Here is an 18,793-nt window from a genome sequence, read left to right as displayed (position 1 = left end):
CATTAGAGCAATTAACGTATCTTTTTTTTCTTTTTTTTTCTTCATTCTAAAACATTTCAGGCACAGCATTAACATCTACATGGAGGCATGCAGGTGCCTCCAACAGAAAAGTTACATAGTGTAACCTTTAACCCACTTAGGCAATTAATTGCTGTAGGATAATTATAAACAAAGTTATTCATTCATTTCTATTTGAAATTTGGTCAAAGCTTCCCATATGTTGGTTTTAATCAAGGAAAAAGTGAATGATTCTGTCAAAACTGTAAAAATGAACAGGTATGGGCAATTAAAAAGTCAGTTAAAAAAACAAAAACTTAACTAAACAAAAACCCTTAACAGTGTAAAATGAAATGAGACCCCAGGGGGCACTGCTCACACTTTTAAAGCAGGTGACAAACCGCCTACAACATTCAAGTTTATTTTTATCTAACCGACCAAATGCTGCGTTTACAGTGGGACGGTCAATGGGACCAAATCAACATGAGAATAAAGGCGTAGAGCACAGTTTACATTAGTTCTCGATGTTTATCACACAAATGACCTCATCCATTACCGCTGCGCCATTGGTGCGCGCGCTGTGCGCATCAGTCACCCGAGTCTGCAGCTGCGCACTTTTGTCAACGATCCTCTCACACCAGCATCAAGCTCTGGGAGTCTCAGAACACTGCATCCTTTTTTATTTTCAAAATAAATGTCCCAAACAAAATTACAGAGGCGTCACATGTGTGCACGTTTTATGCAAAAAGAAGCACATTTCCGGTGTGTGTTCGTCTCATCGCTGGTGTTTTCTCTTGTTTTCATCGCTGGAGAGGACGTGTGTGAATGTTTCCGAATTTAACGCGGAGGAAAATTGACTCTGCTTTGAACAAACAGGTCATTTACTCAAACAGGACACCTCGACATCACGGAGTTGATTTGGAGGTTTTACCTCGTCCCGTAGCGTCCGGACAAAGTCACCGTCCTACAATGGACTGACTGCGGGAGATCACCTCAACTCCTTGAGTCTGTAATGCTGCATGAGGAGATGAGACACGTTCAGCCCGGCGCTGTGCGCTTGGAGGTGCGCGTTAAGTGCGACAAATGTTGAGATTGAACCTAACAGTAAGGTGCTAAATCTACACGATATGTTTCTGTAAACGGATGAACAGAGCAGAGAGGAGAAGACAGACCGCCGCCTGGTGCGTGTGATGATAGGAGACACAATGACACTCTTGTCTCTCCTTGGTCGCATCATGCGTTATTTCCTCCTCAGGCCGGAGACTTTGTTCTTGCTGTGTATAAGTCTGGCTCTATGGAGTTATTTCTTCCACACGGACGAGGTGAAAACCATCGTCAAATCCAGTCGGGACGCCGTAAAGATGGTGAAGGGAAAAGTAGCCGAGATGATGCAGAACGACCGTCTGGGAGGCCTGAGTGTGCTGGATGCAGAGTTCTCCAAAACATGGGAGTTCAAGAACAACAATGTGGCCGTTTACTCTATACAGGGACGGAGAGACCACATGGAGGACCGTTTTGAAGTGCTCACTGACATCACCAACAAGAGCCACCCATCTATATTCGCAATATTTGACGGACATGGAGGAGAGGTATGGGACATTACAGTTATTGTGTTTTAAGTAGATCGTTTAATATGGCAGTATAGGACCATTAAAACACAACTGGTAGAGGACCAGACATTTAAACCACTTTGTCCATACCCCCTTCATTTTCTGCTGCCTGTGAGCTGTGGTGGGACTCTGCATTTAAGTCTGTGGGTGAGGGGTGGTCCCCTTTTTGTTTATGCTCACAGGCTATAGTCTTATTTTGGTGGCCATCTGGTATTTGATGTTTCCCAGAGATTCTGTTGCAGGTATTACATGTCTTTCCTGTTTTTAAGACAAGAATAATTGTGAACAAAAACACTGGTGATTTGAAATGTTGGGATGTACCTCCATAGAACTTCCCCTCATTGTGATTATAGATAAATATAGAATAAAAAGAGAAGAGGGGTTGATTTGTTGGCCTTTTTGCAGTTATAATCATTCTAGTGTATAAGGTTCCTCTTCACTCCATAACATAAATTTGGCTGTACTATCACACCAAATATGGACAAATGGTTCCTTTTTCTCTCCGGGCCTAAAAATATTTAGGGAACATGTAAGAAGTGATAAATGGCTTAGTGGCAATGAAACGATTCTAATGACAAGAAATAAGCCAGTCGAACCTTAACAGAACAATTGTATTCATTTTCATAATCCATACATTTGAGTTTTTAATCTTGCATACACTGATTCTGGTGGCACTTCATAAAGTAAATTATTGGAATAGTCATCAACTTTTTTTTGCAATGTATCACTGTCTCACTGACATTAGATGGACTGTATCTACAAAGGAATCTAACCAGAGGGGAACTGTCAGGGACAGCATGTAGATGTTAGATTTAATATAATCATTCTGATTAAATTGCACTAAATATATAAAATAAAATCACAATTTTAAGGCTATATTTCTATCAGACTTTTCATAAATAAGGAGTAATGTCCTGAGTACAAAAATGTACAATGTCCAATCAGATTTGATGTAGTTTTGAGGAACTGCTAGCTCGTTCGTTTGGCCTGCAGACAGCAAGCTGAGGGCCCTGGGGTTAGCACTGACCAATCAGATTCTCGCTTTGCAGTTGATTAACAGGCCGAAAGCAGCCCAGTGCATTTGTGTGGCCCCGCCCACGCCTCCTCGTAGACCTGCACTGCTCCTGTGGAGTGACTGAATGACCACCAGCGGCACCTCACTCTGTTACTTGTATTAAAAGTTATTTGACGGCTAGCTTGCGATTCACTTTTAGTGGAGTTTAAAAACAAGAAATGGAGACTAGTGCTCTGTTGCGTCGCTCATGTGTTTATGCATTTGTGCACAAAGGTGGTTTTCATACTGCCACTTGTTAGGTCGACGTAAAAGAACATTCGCTCCGAGAGTGGGGCACTAGGGCCGGTGTGAACATGAACGTAAAAACAGCTCCATCTGGAGCTGGGCGAGTGTGATGGTAACGCAGTTGACCTCAGACTGACCGATGCAGTCGCTGTGGCAGTGAAAGTGCAATGACCATTCATACAAATACATTCCAAGCAGAGCTGCAGTTTCACACGTTAGTCTAAGGAGGCAATTTGGATCAACTTAATCTCAGCCACAGTCTCCTCCTGCCTCTGTCTGCCCAGGTGAGCCCGGGCCTGTCTGCGTAGGTGAGCCCGGGCCTGTCTGCGTAGGTGAGCCCGGGCCTGTCTGCGTAGGTGAGCCCGGGCCTGTCTGCGTAGGTGAGCCCGGGCCTGTCTGCGTAGGTGAGCCCGGGCCTGTCTGCGTAGGTGAGCCCGGGCCTGTCTGCGTAGGTGAGCCCGGGCCTGTCTGCGTAGGTGAGCCCGGGCCTGTCTGTGTCGTTCAGTAAGCTTTTTTCCCTACTCCACCAGCGTGCACAGTCCTCACAGTGTATTTAGCCACAGGTGAAAGAAAAAACGGGCTCGGTTGCGTCCCCTGTACACGGTGGTCTTTTCTTTCACCTGTGGGTAAATACATCGTGAGGACTGTACGAGGAGGAGACATGGTGGTGGAAGAGAGAAAGCTTTCGGAAGACATGCAGGCAGACCCAGGCTCACCTGCGCAGACAGAGGTAGGTGGAGATGTGTTGCTGATGTTTATTTGAACCAAATTGCCTTGTCAGATGAATGTGTCAAACTGCAGCACTACAGCACCCATTCATAGAAATATATGTGATTCAAGTGCTTTTTTGCCCAATCCCAAGCACTTTTACTGTCACAGTGGACTACGGAGGTCGGCTCCAGAGCGTGAGTGGAGAAGCTCCGAGACCTCCTCTTTCGGGCGCTCTCAGAGTGGCTGTTTACTGTGGTCCAGAATGTGACTGCTGGGTTCACACCGGCTTAGCACAGTTTAACAACAGTAGTTGTGTATATTCAGCGCAACTCATGTTCCACTCGCATCGAAAATTGGTTTAAATCATGTGTCTGGGGCTAGTCCTGCCCGTACGTGCACCTCTGCAGGTACGTGCACCTCTGCAGGTACGTGCACCTCTGCAGGTATGTGCACCGCCACAGGTATGTGCACCGCCGCCTGTATGTGCACCGCCGCAGGTATGTGCACCGCCGCCTGTACGTGCACCACTGCAGGTATGTGCACCTCCGCCTGTATGTGCTGGGGCTGTAAGGCTGCAAACAGTCACATTTTTACTGATAGTTGTAGGCCATTTGTGAATATGAGTCTGAAGGCCTAGGTGCCAAGGACACAGTTTGCTATTGAATTTAACTAATATAGTATACTTTTTTTTTTTTTTTTTTTTTAGATTCATAATTTATTATAAATATATGGACACTTCTAGGATGGAATAATAATCAAATGATTTGTGGCATGAATCAGCTTGGGGTTCATGAATCTTATTACCATCTATTTTATAAGAAAAATATTTATTTGTGATATTAATTCAAATTGATTGTCTTCATTTTCTGGCTATTGTCGCGTGTACCTCTGTCAAAAGGCTGGACACACCTTCTCATTCACTTTAAAAAAAAAATTTGCTTACTACTTTCTGCATTGTGGAGATGTACTGAAGACATAATATATGAAGAATGATGTATGGAATTATGTTGCAGAAAAAAGTTAGTTTTAGATTTTAGATTTCTCAAAGTAGCCTGCTTTGTTACAACACTGCAGCTGCAAACTGGCCTTCTCCCAATGAGCTCCATGATGAAGTCACTTAAAATAGTTCACTTCACCAGTGCCTTGTCAGGGCCATTTAGTGGAATGCCAAGAGTGTACAAAGCACTGATCAAAGCAGAGTGGCTTTTTGAAGGATCTAAAATATAAAACATTTCTTGATACTTTGTGCAATCCCTCACTACCCCACAATCTTTGAGCAACCCTAGCGTTGTTTTCACACTTTAATGCATTCTCTGGACTGACTTCACCCCACACTAACTTTAGTTCTGTTTACTTCACTTTTGGGTTGGCCCTGTTGACGTACACCCTTACACATCATTAGACATTACACATCATTCACCCCAGATGGGCCCATGGTTCATGTGAGAGTCCATCAGCTGATCGCCAAAATTATTTCCATGACAACAAGCTTCAAGCAGACAGAACCCTGTGGAGAAGTGTGCACATGCTTGCTTCCCTGGTGCTACATGGTGGTTCACTCTCAGAGCAGTATGCTTGGGCATACACTGAAGCATTCATATTTAGACAAGTAAACATATGTTACAGACATCTATTAACAAAAACAATAACTCTTTGTATTCTATCATCTTGTTCTTTGCCCAGGCTGCAGCAGATTTTGTGAAGGCTCACTTGCCCGATGCTCTGAAGCAGCACCTGCAGGCCTTTGAGAAGGAGAAGAGAGACAGTGGGCTCTCCTATGCTAGTATCCTGGAGCAGCGCATCCTGGCTGTGGACCGTGAAATGCTGGACAAACTCTCTGCCAGCCATGATGAAGCAGGTCAGAAGGGAGGGGGTATGTCTGATACTACCTACTTTTGGAATTTTCAAAGCATGTTTCACTTAAATAACTGGCTCAAGCTGTGCCTCTACTAATGATTTATTTAAGCATAAAACATAGTTTTTCTGTGTTTGTGCCCTGTGTAAAATGCAAAGAAGCTTGTCCAGTACTGTATGTATTAACAGCAACAGGTTTTATTGAAATTAACTGCACAAGACTGTTGTTTAAAAAATGTACATCTTAAAAACAAAGTTTTATTTAATATAATTTAACATTCCTATTTATCTGCTTTTATTTTACTTTGTATTTTATCCACAGGCACCACCTGCTTAGTGGCCTTACTGTCAGATAGAGAACTCATTGTAGCAAATGTTGGAGACTCCCGTGGTGTGTTGTGTGACAAAGATGGAAATGCTGTTGCACTGTCACATGATCACAAACCATATCAACTCAAGGAGCGCAAAAGGATCAAGAGAGCAGGTACGACACAGGAATAGCATGGAGACTAGGATGAATAGCATACATTAACTAGTACATTTTTAAAAAGCTTAACTTTCAATATTTTAACAGTGGTTCATCCATAGTGACTAAAGAAACAGACTTAGTAGTAAACTGTCTACTATAACAATAAAAATATTCAGTTAAATTCACCTTTTATTCTAGGAATGATTAAATATCTAATTTAATCAACATAAAAATGGCAAAACGTTTACAAGAGATTTTTTTTTTTTTTCATTTCACGTGACATGTACAGCTTTAGTGCCATCTGGTGGTTAATATGTAAACAGCACCTTACATAGTGGCTCACTATAGTGAGAAATTTCAAATTTAGACTCCACAAACTGCTGAATAATAAAAAGTCTGACCTAGTCTGACCATTGCATTAAATCCTTATTTTTCTCATTTGCATCAGACTATAATGGATCTCTTTTGTGTACTTTGTAGGTGGCTTCATCAGCTTTAATGGATCGTGGAGAGTCCAAGGAATTCTGGCCATGTCCCGCTCTCTCGGTGATTATCCCCTGAAAAACCTCAATGTTGTCATTCCTGACCCTGACATCATGACGTTTGACCTGGATAAACTCCAACCAGAGTTCATGATCCTAGCCTCTGACGGTCTGTGGGATGCTTTTAGTAATGAGGAGGCTGTCCGATTTGTCCGCGAGCGCTTGGATGAGCCACATTTTGGAGCTAAGAGCATCGTTCTCCAGTCCTTTTACCGGGGCTGTCCAGATAACATCACCGTCATGGTGGTGAAGTTTAAAAGTGGAGCGGGTGGTAGCAAAACAAGTGAGTAGACGTAGAAGAGATTACGCCAGTATTTTCTTCATCTGAATGACGATGGAGTAGCACATGTTGGTGTGAAATAAAAAAACAAACACATAAATAAAACACCACAAAATACCATCTGGTTGTGTTAAGGGAATTTAGCTTCATAACAGACCCTTAACCTGATAAGATGTTGTACAGGTGCATATTCCAGTGTAAAAGACACTGGAATATGATGGGTTAGTCAATATTTCAGTAGTTACATTAAAAGTGAAGCTCATTTTTTTGTTCATTTCTTCTGGTTTATTTCTGTGCAAGTAAATGCTGGTGTTGGGCCTTAGTCAGGGTATCCAACATAGTTTTGTAACTGTAGAAGAGACTGTCATTCAGTGTGTCCACTAGTAACTCAACCTTTTGTGTAAAAACATGCGTTTTACTTTTTGGACAACTGGAATAATTCTCTTCCATTACATTCTTGTTTATTATTGAACCAGCGTACACTAGATTATGATTGCAATGTTATCTACTGTACATGCACATGAATGGTACAACTACTCTGGGCAATTTCCTGTTATTTACATTTAACAGACTTCAAACTAGTGCCTATAAAGATACATATAATTGAGGGAATTTAATTTTGTGCATTCAGTGGGCACCTGAACTTACTAATTGAAATCTGTTTGGCTTGGATTGATCTTTATATTGCAAATGCTGATGTACTTAATGAGTATCAAAATGAATAATGCACAGAATACGATACTCGATGATAGAACGCATGGACTGCAATCACACAAAAATGCACTTTTTATTTGTTGGGAATGGACTTTTTTTTTTTTTACATCAAAACTATAATGTAAAAGATCCCCAGCAGGGGTTTTATCATGTATGTAAATCTGCTTTAGCATTTTTTTAAATGTGTTCCAGGCATGTGCAGCACTCCATCAAATAGCTACAGTAGTATTTCATATTTGAATACACAACTATCATGAACTAATATGGCACTGAACTGAACGTTTGTTTCCTGTGGCGCGAATATGAAGCAATACAGTAAAAGCAATGATCTGTTATGAAAGATTTGACTTGATTTACACTGTTTTGTCATTCATGTTAAATACCGTGTTCTATGGAATTTGTTTAGAATAAGCCTTTTATTTAACAGTTTGCCTAATGCCTTATTTATTGTTGAGTTTGTGGATATGTCTGTCAAGGTGTTTTTGTTATATTTTACTTGATCTGAATAAATAAAATGGACACTTGTGAAATGATCATGCCTCTTTACTTCTTATGCATTATTAAACCTTATTAAAGAAGATTAAAATGATGTCCTCTGCAATGGAATGAAGCAGCGTGAGTGTATTATAATAGAACAGGTTATATGAGCCACGTGAGGACAAATCACTCCCATAGTTTTTGCTGATGGTCAGTGCCTCTATTCCTACATCCTCATGATTGGAAATAATAACAGCACTGACTAATGCATTTCCTGTACACTCCACATTTTAACACCTCCGGGAACGTGCGCACTTGTCATCAGCCTCCAAGAGACATCCATAAGTGTCCATCAAGTGTAGATCAACAACCACAAGAATGCAGAGGTTTAAAAATGCCCAAGTGGCGCCTGATTTGTTGCGGGACATTGACGTAAATAACACCAAGGCTCTTTAGGCTAAATTTGGATCTCACTCAACGTTTGGTGACGGTCTAAACCAGGTGGGCGCACTCAAAATAGCGCTGCTCCACATGCCAAGAAGCAACTACAAGTTTCACCCTTGCATTAAGTTTGGTACGTCACCGCGTTGCTTTATGGGAAATCATTACAACCATCCCCTTGACCTCGGCGCATTATAAGTCAGGACTGGACAGGGACAAGCTCAGACATTACGGATTGTCCGCAGAACAAGTCCATCGACAGCTTTTGAGTATAAAGAATTGTACAGTTCATCATGGGTCAGCAGGGCTCCAAATCCTCCATGGAGGCGAGGGTTGTGTTTCAGCGCGTTGGTACCGGGTCCCCAGGCAGAATGGACCGATCATCAAGTCCCATTTCTGTTAGAATCCAGAAAAGGGTGGATTGCAGATCTGGAAGTCCTATTTTCTCTGCTTGGGCCCAGAGCCCGGAGAACTGCTGGTCCCAGTACCGGAGTGAGCCTGACGGGCTGGAGTACGTGATGGACAATCCAACCGGGGGCGTGTGGGTCAAGTCCAAAGAGCGATGGACCAGATCCTGAACATCCGTAACTTTCTCTTTGATGAATATCGATCGTGTGTGACGTGTGCCAGTGCGTGGCGCAGTATGTGAGCGCATATGACGCAGCGGATGGATCAGTCCGTGGTGACTACGCACCGCGGCGCGCGGTGGAACCGGGATAAAAGAAAGTTGTTCTGGATGATCACTGGGATTTCTTGTTTAAGTCTGTTTAAGACAACCAGTGCAGGACTAGAAAGGGTCAGTTGGAAGTGATTCACTGACATTGATTTCGATCCCTCTTCCTTTTTGTAAACATTTTTATTTATTTATTTTAATTCCTGTTATTTTATTACAAAGTCAGGAATATTATTTTTATTATGCCTTTAAATAAGACAGCAGTGGGATGGAGGTGCTTGAAAACCTGCCAGACTCTGCTCTCTAAATAGACGAGGCTCTCTGACTCAACAGCATCATCTGAGTCTGTGATTACAACACTAGAGGCAATTGAACAACTCGTTTGTACTGAATGACATTGTACGAAATGTGCAAATATTAAACTTTAGGTCACTTGTTCATGTTTATTGAGAACGAGTTTTCATTGTTAAAAAAAAACTATGCAGATTATGTAATATTTGGTTATTTGCCATGTTGACAACCAAGCCCGATGCTGTTACTATAGTCAGATTTTTTAAAGCAAAATCAGAAAAAAGTGCAAATGAACTGAAATAAATGGGTAAGAACAAACTGCTTTTATTAACTAGACTACGTTAGAAATTATACATAACATTGCTTTTAAAATTACAATAAGGGGTGCCTGCCATTTTATTTATGTATTTATTTATTGAATTTAGGCAGTTAAACACTATTGACTTGCATTAGCCATAATGTATATAATATTATTTGCAGTTGTTTTGGAACAATTGTGCCTGAGAGCAATTTGGAAAATAAAGTCTCATTTACATGGAACATGATCCCGCCATGAGCCATAAGCTGGACATGGACTCAAACAGCTCCATGTAAAGCGTGTTAATGCAAAAGTTGATCAGTGATGCAAACTTTGGCCTCTGGTGTGGCTCTTTATCAGTTGGATCACTCGGAAGCTATGGGACTAATACATCATCTATTAAAAGAAGGCAAACGCAGTGCGCAAACACACACAGAGGAGGAAGAGGAGAAGTTTTAGCCTTGAGCTTGAACATTTCGTAATCCTGAGACATGGGCCAAAAAGGGTCCAAATTACCAGAGGCCCGTGTCTTGCTTTTGGGTCTGGACAATGCTGGAAAAACCACCCTGCTCTACAAACTCAAACATAACATCTGCGTAAAGACCAGTCCGACCGTGGGTTTTAACGTGGAAACGATGGACGCGAGAAAAAACAACAAGAATATCACCGTTACCATGTGGGACGTGGGCGGACAGGGCGCAATGAGACAGCACTGGAACAGCTACCACCAGGACACCGCGGCCATCGTGTTTGTGGTGGACAGTTCGGACCGACGACGCTTTAAGGAGGCGAAACGTGAGATTGAAAAGACCCTGAGCAGTGACCAGCTGCGCGGACGTCCTCTGATCGTGCTGGCCAACAAACAGGACATAGACGACTCGATGACCGCCTCGGAGATAAAGAGCAACCTCACCATAAGCAAGTTGTGCCCGGACCGGGACTGGTTCGTTCAGCCGTGCTCTGGGTCCACGGGCTTCGGGGTCGAGGAGGCTTTCACGCGGGTGGTCAGCATGATTAAACCCTCACACGTCACTGGAGTCAAGAGCAACATCAAGGAAACGGTGAAATCCATCAGAAGTGGGAGTAGATTGTAGACTTTGACTTTGAGTGACGGCACATTCTTCCAAACCATGACGCGTTTTGGCACAGACGCTCAACATTACGCACACAGCTTTACTTAATTTGTAGTTCATGTTTGGATGTCTTAAATAAACACATGTGAGAAATGTAACCCTTAATGATGCACTGATGCAAAAAGAAGAAGGCAAGCTGACTGGAATGAGAGAGGAAAGAACGTGCATATATTATTTAAGAGTTGATCGATTAACTTAAACGTATATGCAATAAATGTTTGCTGTTTTTAATTATTTAACAAGGGTCTATGTATCTTTATTTCACAGTAAAGTTTCTTAAAATATACTTTTCAACCTACAATGAGCCTTACAAGCGATTAAGCTGCTTTATTTATACATTTTAAGAGTGTAGTGTCCCTTGTTGCGCGCGGGACTCACGTATAGTCTCTTCATAAGTTGGGAGCCGTTTAAGATCCTCATATGAGGGTAAAGGGGCGCTCAAGGCTGGACTCCGCAAACTGTCGGGCGTATAACTCTCCATGAGCATCTCCTGGGAGACTGCGGCCGTGGGGGGACCGTTATAAGGGGCTGAGAGTTGCCTGGACCTGGAGCACAGCATCCTCTGCACGAAATACCCAAACGCAAACAGCAGTAACATGATGAGAACCCCAGAAAGTTTCCGTGTGACCATCGCGATGCTGTAGTAAGTGTTGTCCACGAGCTCCTTGCAACAGGTCACTATGGTGGTGTCATTCCCACGCACGCAGCACACTTGGTCGTCACGGCAAATGTTCAGTCCACATCTGCGTATTGCCAGAACCAGTTTACGCGCAAAACAAATGAGAGTCAACACCGCGATATTTAGGCTTTTGGAAGAAAACATGATCCTCAAAACGCGATAAATCCAGGTGTGTTAAAAAAAGGAGGTGCTCAGAGTCAGGCAGTAGACATCACAAAATCATTGGAGGGAGTATGCGCAACCTCAGACCATCAGGAGGATAAAAAGTAGCACCAAAAAAAACCCCCAAAACAACTCTTACTAGTTCACACAATATGCAAATAAAGTAGCTGTCACGGGCTCTGAGTGGACCAGCGTCTCTCATACATTATGCACTTGGCAGAGGTTTTGATGGCGTCAGTCCACACAATGAGTCCAACATGCGTGCTTATGTAAATGCCATGAAAGTAAACAGGCGCCCAAGTCATCGACCAGTCCTGTTGGAAAGCCAGGATAAGCTGTGATTCATTGTGGGAGTCGGATTGAGACCAAACAGTCTTCCAAACGTCATAGGGGGGGACGTTTCAGGACCATGGACAGCGCCACTCACACGCCCAGGAAGTCCAAGTCAGGGCGCTGTCTCATGCACTTCCCATTAGCAATCTGAATATAGCCCTGTCTATAATGTAGGGTCAACTAAAGCCAAAGCGCTTTTTAAAAGGCTGTGCTGTCCATTTAGGATGATTACACCAAACAGACCAGGAGTGAGTGGCTTAGAAATGAAACATGAGAATTCACTTTCTTTTTTAATACTGACAAACCAAGTGCCTGATATTTGTGTTTTGGAATTATACAAATCTTACACAGCCTGAAGAAACATATTCCCATAGCATAAGAAAATACTGCATGTCTGAAATATTCTTTTTATGATGTAGCCTAACACAGCGTCTAATCAATAACTGCAAATGAGTAGATTGTGGGTTGTAATGGACGAAAGTGCTGTCTAAAAGCGTCTGTGCTTTTCTCTCTTCAAAACAGTAGTTATCATGTTAAATGTTATTTACAATGGCGAGGAGATGATGCAACAGCACAATAGCACAGATCTAGAGAAGTTTGAGTGCTTAAAACCACTGCAAATTAAACCGATTGCCAAAGCCATTTGCTTCACCCAAAGGATTACAGGAAACTAACTGTAAAGATCAAGTATCACCCCATAACGGCATCATGCAAAAATCCTGTTAAATGGTGTGTGGGAAAAACAAAAAATTAAAAATGAACCAAATGTAAAAGAATAGTGAATTAAAACCCAGGAAGTTGATTGAAAACTTGCTTCAAGACGTCATTTTGATGTCATCGCTCCTTTGGCTTTTTGTCTGATGAACATTGATGGTCTTTTGAAGAGGGGAGGATTATGAGGGGTCCAAGCCTGACAGTCCCTAAAAACATTGCAACACAGAATGATCAGAAGTTTGCTGCATTACTGGACTCGGTTAATCCTTATGTCTCCATGTTTGATACTCAAATTCTGACCACTAAAATAGAGGAATGCAAACTTGCCCAATTCAACTATTACATACATGTTTATAATAATAGAAAACCATTCATTGTTTAACTTACCGTTTATTTTTTCCGCTTCCTTAGTTACTGCAGTAGATGATGGCGGTTTTGGATGTACATTTTGATGAGTTTGTGGGCGGACCCATATGTATTTGGCCGGTTTTGATTTAAGCATGCTCTGGGCCGGCCGTCTTGGTGAAACGACGGTGGGTGATGCGGTCGTGGACGTTTCTTTAATCGGATACGGAACACCACAAGTTCTGCAATCCTCGTCATTCCCGTCTGCGGAACGCCACCTAAAAACAGACATATACTGTAACGGAGGGAAAGAATTGTACTTTGAGCAGTGAAAGTACCTGTTGGCAATGAGAGAGCAGGCCTTGTGTTTTGATTTAACCGAAGTTGGAACAGCAGTTAGGTGACAGGTGATATAAATCTGAAAATTAAATCAAAAAATGAATTAGTACAACAAATGCATGATAAAATATAATGTGAAATCCACCTGTTTAGTGTTTTCTTGGTAGAACTTAAACGCATCTAGTTGGAACTGAATCCGGTTATCCTCCGCTCTTGACAGAAATCGTGCAGTTGAGTTTGTTAGATACGCATCAACAAAGCATCTAAAAGGAAGTACACAACAACATGCAGTGTAACGCAAGAACAACAAAATGGCCTGGACATTTCCAAGAGGCTCACCCGTGATGATCAATTAAGTCATATCGTAATGCCGCTTCTGCATCAGGAGTCACTGTAGCTACACAATGATCGACAAACACACGAAGAGGCTTGTGGTTTCCCGAGATGGATGATGCTTCAAAATAAATTGGATCACCCACATAATACGCATGCGAGTCTCTCTCAAACTGCCAGTCTCCTACAACAATGTCAACGGATGATATTGTTGTTTGAAAATTCAAGAGCAGTTTTTCATTAACATGTTTTGGCTGCAAGGGTTTCATTTATTCTTTATGTAACCAGGATAGTCCCACAGATACTTAGAATCTTATGTATTTGATTGCTTTTGTAATAATGACCAAGGGACTACGTAAAATACACTTTCAGTCACATCTTTGGTGACTATAGCACTCCAATAATAATGAAAAGTCAGACATTTCTAATATGAAGAATGCAGTCAGTAGCCTACCAGTCATCAACCTCAGACTGAAATCCATCTGACTCTCAATTGTGGTCCGTAAAACAAAAGGGGTCCATGTGGGAAACACGGAGAGGGAATTTACAGAATGAAACCTGGACAAAAAGAGTAAAAAAGGTCTGTCAGTTTAACATGGCTCACTGTAGCTACTATAACCACACTGAACTTAACTTGTTATAATGACATTCAATTGGAATGGTTGCTTCTTCCAGTCTCAGTAAACCCTCTGGTGAAGGTTTAGGGGCATAGACCAGCACATTAGAGTAGACAATCTTTTCTGATGGCTAGAAAACAATGGACTTTTTCGTAAATTACTGCTGTTATAAATTGTGTAAGATTTAGAAATCTGATCATTAGACCTAATCTCAAACCAATACATAAAATAAAGATAATACTACACAATGTAGCGCTTACTGGGTGTTTCACAGTGCCACAGTCCATGAGATGGGCCCGGATAGTGAATTCGCTCGGTCCTGAGGGCGCAGCTTTACAGACATTTGGATTCATTTGTTCCTCCAAACCCAGGCGTAAGTGACTGGCCTCCACCACCAGGCCAGTGTTGAACATGTCCGCCTGAATGATGACCTCCAGAGAGTCAGGGTGGCACCTCACGACCACAGCCCGGGGAGAGCCTCCGCTCTGGAGCTTTGAGGTGTGGAAAGGATCGTGAACGTCGTTTTCCCATTTTTTCACATGAGGCTGATCTGCTCCATGGTTGTACCTCTGGCATTTTGTCAGTGTAAGTAAAACTACAATGTTTATGAACCAGGTAAAAGTTTTCAACATGTTTAGGTTAGTCCTTGGAGCTGTTTGTTTCCACAGGTGTTCTCCGCGGACCTTGATGAGAAACTCTCTCTGCGCATGCGCTACATGGACAGTCCAGGTCTAAACTGTTATTCTCAGATAAACTCTCCTGACCGGACTGAATAAACTGCGCGTTGGTCTTCGGTGTATCTTAGTGCTAACAGTGATGTTTCCTATAACGTGGTTTTGACCTAATTAGATCATAGCTCTGCAGAAGGACACAGTTGGTGAAACTACACCAATCATAAAATCCTCTAGAGGGCGCCAGAACAGCAGCAGCAGCAGCAGCAGAGTTTTCTTGGCCAAAGGCCAAACAATACCCGCTTCTCCATACTTCACTTCTGCAGAGTACACATCAAGAGAACTAGTCTGAAACCCAGACTATCACATGGTGTACACAGAGGATCTACAGCAGCTCTTCAGCTACAGCCTTCATTAATATAAAGAGAAAAAGACCCACTCTGCTGTGAAATGAAACATCATGATTTTCATGTGCCTGACACTAAAGGGCCTGACTAACCAGAGGTGACAGAGGTATATCCTCTTCAGTTATGTCACTTAGGTTTTAATGACCTTTGTTGTGTGTGTCTAGGTTACGTCATTACACTTTAGGTTACATCATTATACACTTTAGTTTTTAGTGCTTTTATTTGCCCAAAATCTGGTCCCTATGTGGTGAGCGTGTCATAGCTCTTTTTTCCCCTCTTCACCACTCTCTCAACCACATCTCAGCCTATGTGAGCCAGCTATCTCAGTCAGACATAACATGAAAGTATAAACTCTTTCATTTGGTTCATAAAAATATTACTCAGCTGCGACTATTAATGAAATTCATATTGTTATATTCTTAATTGTTTTTATTTGATTAGGTTTTTTTCAGAGTTGATGCCTCTATGAATAACCTTAAGAGCTTAATAGTTGATACGAGTTGATCGGACCTGGGTGTGACACAATCTTTTGTTTTCAGTGAGGAGTTTCCATAAAAAGACACCTTCATTCATCAATGTAGTGGCAAAACATCTTTTTGTTTTTGTTTCTCACCACAAAATAATCAAGCCATAAAATCTACACACACTTTCAGCAGACCCTTTGTAGGTCTTACAAAAAATTAAGACAAATGTATATTTTTCTCTCTTTTATTTGATTTAAATAAGGGTAGTAAATAAACAATAAATAGTTTAAATAAATAAATTAAATACAACAATAATGTTGTTCATAAATAAGTCTACTACATAAGTAGATGAGCACATCACAGATGTTACTGTTTAACTCTCACGTAGTTATTTGTTGTGATCCCCAGAGTGGATGTACTCCAGAGCTCGGTTGATTGTGATGGTGCGGATATGGAAGCCCTTCAGTTTTTTACACAGATTCAGTCTGTCGTCGTAGCTGCTTGAACTCTCAGAGGGCATCTATAAAAGACAACCATCAACATTATTAACTGTGCAGTGAGTTATTCAAAGTATGTTTTAGTCATTATTACCTTATTAAGGTCTCCAGGTAGAGTCCTTGAAAAGCAACTCTGTCAAAAACATGTACAAGGTTTGAACTCTTCACTGGTAGAGCAACAATAAAATTATAATAATAATATAAATAGTGAAAAGGCATGAGCTACCATCATGAGCTCCCTGAGCCTGACGAGGACAGTACTTCTGAGGAACATGTCCGGGTCAGGATGGGCAGACAGGACTTTGTAATAATGATGCAGGTCTTTCTCAATGTTGTTCATACACATGTCCTGGGGTCAGAGAACATTATTAAAACCACAATATCAACATGACATGAATCTCTCTTCGTGAGCGTAGTTTCATTTAATTTACCTGATTAAAGTCTGATTTTGTCACTCCAGAGCAGCTTGTTCCCTGTGTGACACACAACACAGTGTTACAGGCAAGTTTTATGATGAGAAAAGATTTTAGAACAGAGACTTCTTACATGAGGCGCACAGGCATATACTGTGTCAGTCTCTGTGTTGAGGTCTACACTTTGTTGTGTGCAGTTGAATCCTTTAAACAAGTTTTTCTGTCAAATAAATATGAATACATTATTACTGATAATCATGTAGGCTATGATATGCAAGTCGTACTCATATGTACAGGCCTAATTAGTCAGATAAGCCTGTTTGTTATACACTGTATATACTGCACAGAGAGAAGATACCCAACCTTATGTAGATGCTCATCGTCCTGGGTGAGGGCGTCCTTGATGTTATCCAAAAGTGCCCGTGCGTAGAGGACACATGTATTTGTCACTGGTTCTGTAGTTTTCACTGGCAATGCAAAACCTCCATGCCATATAGACAACAGTACAAGCATCGATGCAGGGTCTAAAGCACAATAAACACAAAATGATACAGTGGTCATTATTAGTATAAGCAGAATAAAGAGTTGGTTAAAGTTGCCTGTACTTACATAGCGTGACAGGCAGCATCTTGACTCCAACAGATGTGAGATTGTGACTGAACAAACTTGCTATCCTTAGGTGTTTTATTGAGAGGAGGCAGGGAATTCCCTTCCATGCAGTTAAGTGACACCTAACCGTAGGTTGAAAGTGCACGGTCAACTTTATGTCATTTCCTTTTCTGAGTAATGTTTTGTTGAAAGTGGATTTAGGTCTCTGCTGATAGGGGACTGAGATCAAGGGGTCGAGACCTTTATGTTATGGTCAGTAAGTCATTTTGGGGAAAAGTTTGCGGTATGTTTTTGAATAATAAAAGTTTGCGGTATGTTTTTGAATAATAAAGGTTTGCGGTATGTTTTTGAATAATTATCCCTTGTATCTGATTATATTCAATGTACTCCATACAATTAAAATCAAAACACTTTTTTTTTCCTTATGTAAAATCTGAATCAAACTGAGGTACCAGTAATTGTGGCACTTTATAACAAACTGCCCATTTGTTACAAGAGTAACCCACTCAGCACCTTACACTCTTCACTATGTGCACTATTACACTTACACTTTAATAACACACAGCACTTTGAACATTATTTGCACTTTAACAAATAAGACAATTGAACACAAAGGAATTTAACATGTTTATTTATTTAACTTGTCTGTATTTTCACACAATTTTAGATACAGAGGCACATTGGCACTTTAATTGAAGCTGTGTGTCCTACTTAATAGCTAATAATTAATTCAATTGGATATGTGCACTTGTTTAAGGATGTTTTTAAGTGTGTGTGTGTGGGTGTGTGTGTGTGGTGTAATTTGTAGTGTTTTTAGTGAATAGTGCTTTAAGAATGTTTAACCTCCAGTGCCCTTGTGTCCAGGTCAAAGGGGTGCCTGATGGAGTTCCCTTAAAAAGGTTCTGGGACAGGACCAGGGTGGGGAATGTGTGAGGGAGGCATGTCGGGCATTTTTAAAGGGTTTATGGGTTTTAACTATATTTGGTGTTTTGTTTTAGGGTTTATGTGTATATATGTATAAAGTTAATCTGGTTTATGAGTTTATTTGGGTTTGTGGAGGTTTTAGAGTTTTTAAAGTTAATGTTAATTTTACAAACCTCTCTTAAGTAACATTTGTTTTATCCAGTTAGTGGGACAGTATAAAAGCTGCCTGAGACCAACACACCATGTTCTGCTTCTGGAGGAGACACTGCTCCTCAAACCTCCAAGGCACAACGCACTTGTGCTTTGGTAAACCATGTGAGTGCTGCTGTCTTCTGTCTCACATCCTACCACTAAAGATCAGCCTACGTCAGACACACATTGTTTAAATAAAAATTTCTGTAAGATTTGTAATTGTTCCTTGTTTACTATTCAGGAGAACGTTTTTAAAAGCATGGTTATGATAAAATAAAAAAAGGATTTTTACTGCTTGCTTTCT

General features: G+C 41.3%; 3 protein-coding genes across 4 annotated transcripts; 2 read left to right on the top strand and 1 right to left on the bottom strand.

Moving 5' to 3' along the window:
- Positions 1-767: 767 nt before the first annotated feature.
- ppm1la (protein phosphatase, Mg2+/Mn2+ dependent, 1La) lies at positions 768-6,855 on the top strand. 2 transcript variants are annotated; one of them, XM_033982512.2, is made up of 4 exons: positions 768-1,586; positions 5,302-5,476; positions 5,795-5,956; positions 6,422-6,855. In XM_033982512.2, exons 1-4 carry the CDS (start codon positions 1,188-1,190, stop codon positions 6,772-6,774), a joined length of 1,089 nt encoding a protein of 362 aa, XP_033838403.1. In that variant the 5' UTR covers positions 768-1,187; the 3' UTR covers positions 6,775-6,855. The 2 variants fall into 2 exon arrangements, with proteins under 2 accessions (XP_033838403.1, XP_033838402.1); XM_033982511.2 differs by having other exon boundaries at positions 800-1,586; positions 5,302-5,491.
- Positions 6,856-9,928: 3,073 nt separating this feature from the next.
- On the top strand, positions 9,929-10,985 carry arl14 (ADP-ribosylation factor-like 14). Its single transcript, XM_033982513.2, has one exon. It carries the CDS (start codon positions 10,149-10,151, stop codon positions 10,749-10,751), a length of 603 nt encoding a protein of 200 aa, XP_033838404.1. The 5' UTR covers positions 9,929-10,148; the 3' UTR covers positions 10,752-10,985.
- A 145-nt stretch (positions 10,986-11,130) lies between these two features.
- On the bottom strand, positions 11,131-17,392 carry LOC117385511 (uncharacterized). Its single transcript, XM_033982800.1, has 14 exons — positions 17,374-17,392; positions 17,128-17,288; positions 16,898-16,984; positions 16,783-16,824; positions 16,578-16,700; positions 16,274-16,374; positions 14,573-14,879; positions 14,330-14,442; positions 14,150-14,253; positions 13,702-13,879; positions 13,508-13,625; positions 13,362-13,441; positions 13,194-13,301; positions 11,131-11,533 (listed from the first exon to the last, which is right to left on the bottom strand). Exons 1-14 carry the CDS (start codon positions 17,390-17,392, stop codon positions 11,131-11,133), a joined length of 1,944 nt encoding a protein of 647 aa, XP_033838691.1.
- Positions 17,393-18,793: the final 1,401 nt, after the last annotated feature.

Source organism: Periophthalmus magnuspinnatus, chromosome 17 (assembly GCF_009829125.3).
Source record: "Periophthalmus magnuspinnatus isolate fPerMag1 chromosome 17, fPerMag1.2.pri, whole genome shotgun sequence".
NCBI classification, from domain to species: Eukaryota; Metazoa; Chordata; class Actinopteri; order Gobiiformes; family Gobiidae; genus Periophthalmus; species Periophthalmus magnuspinnatus.
Note: the sequence above shows the minus strand (reverse complement) of the source record. Positions and strands in the feature narration are given on the sequence as shown.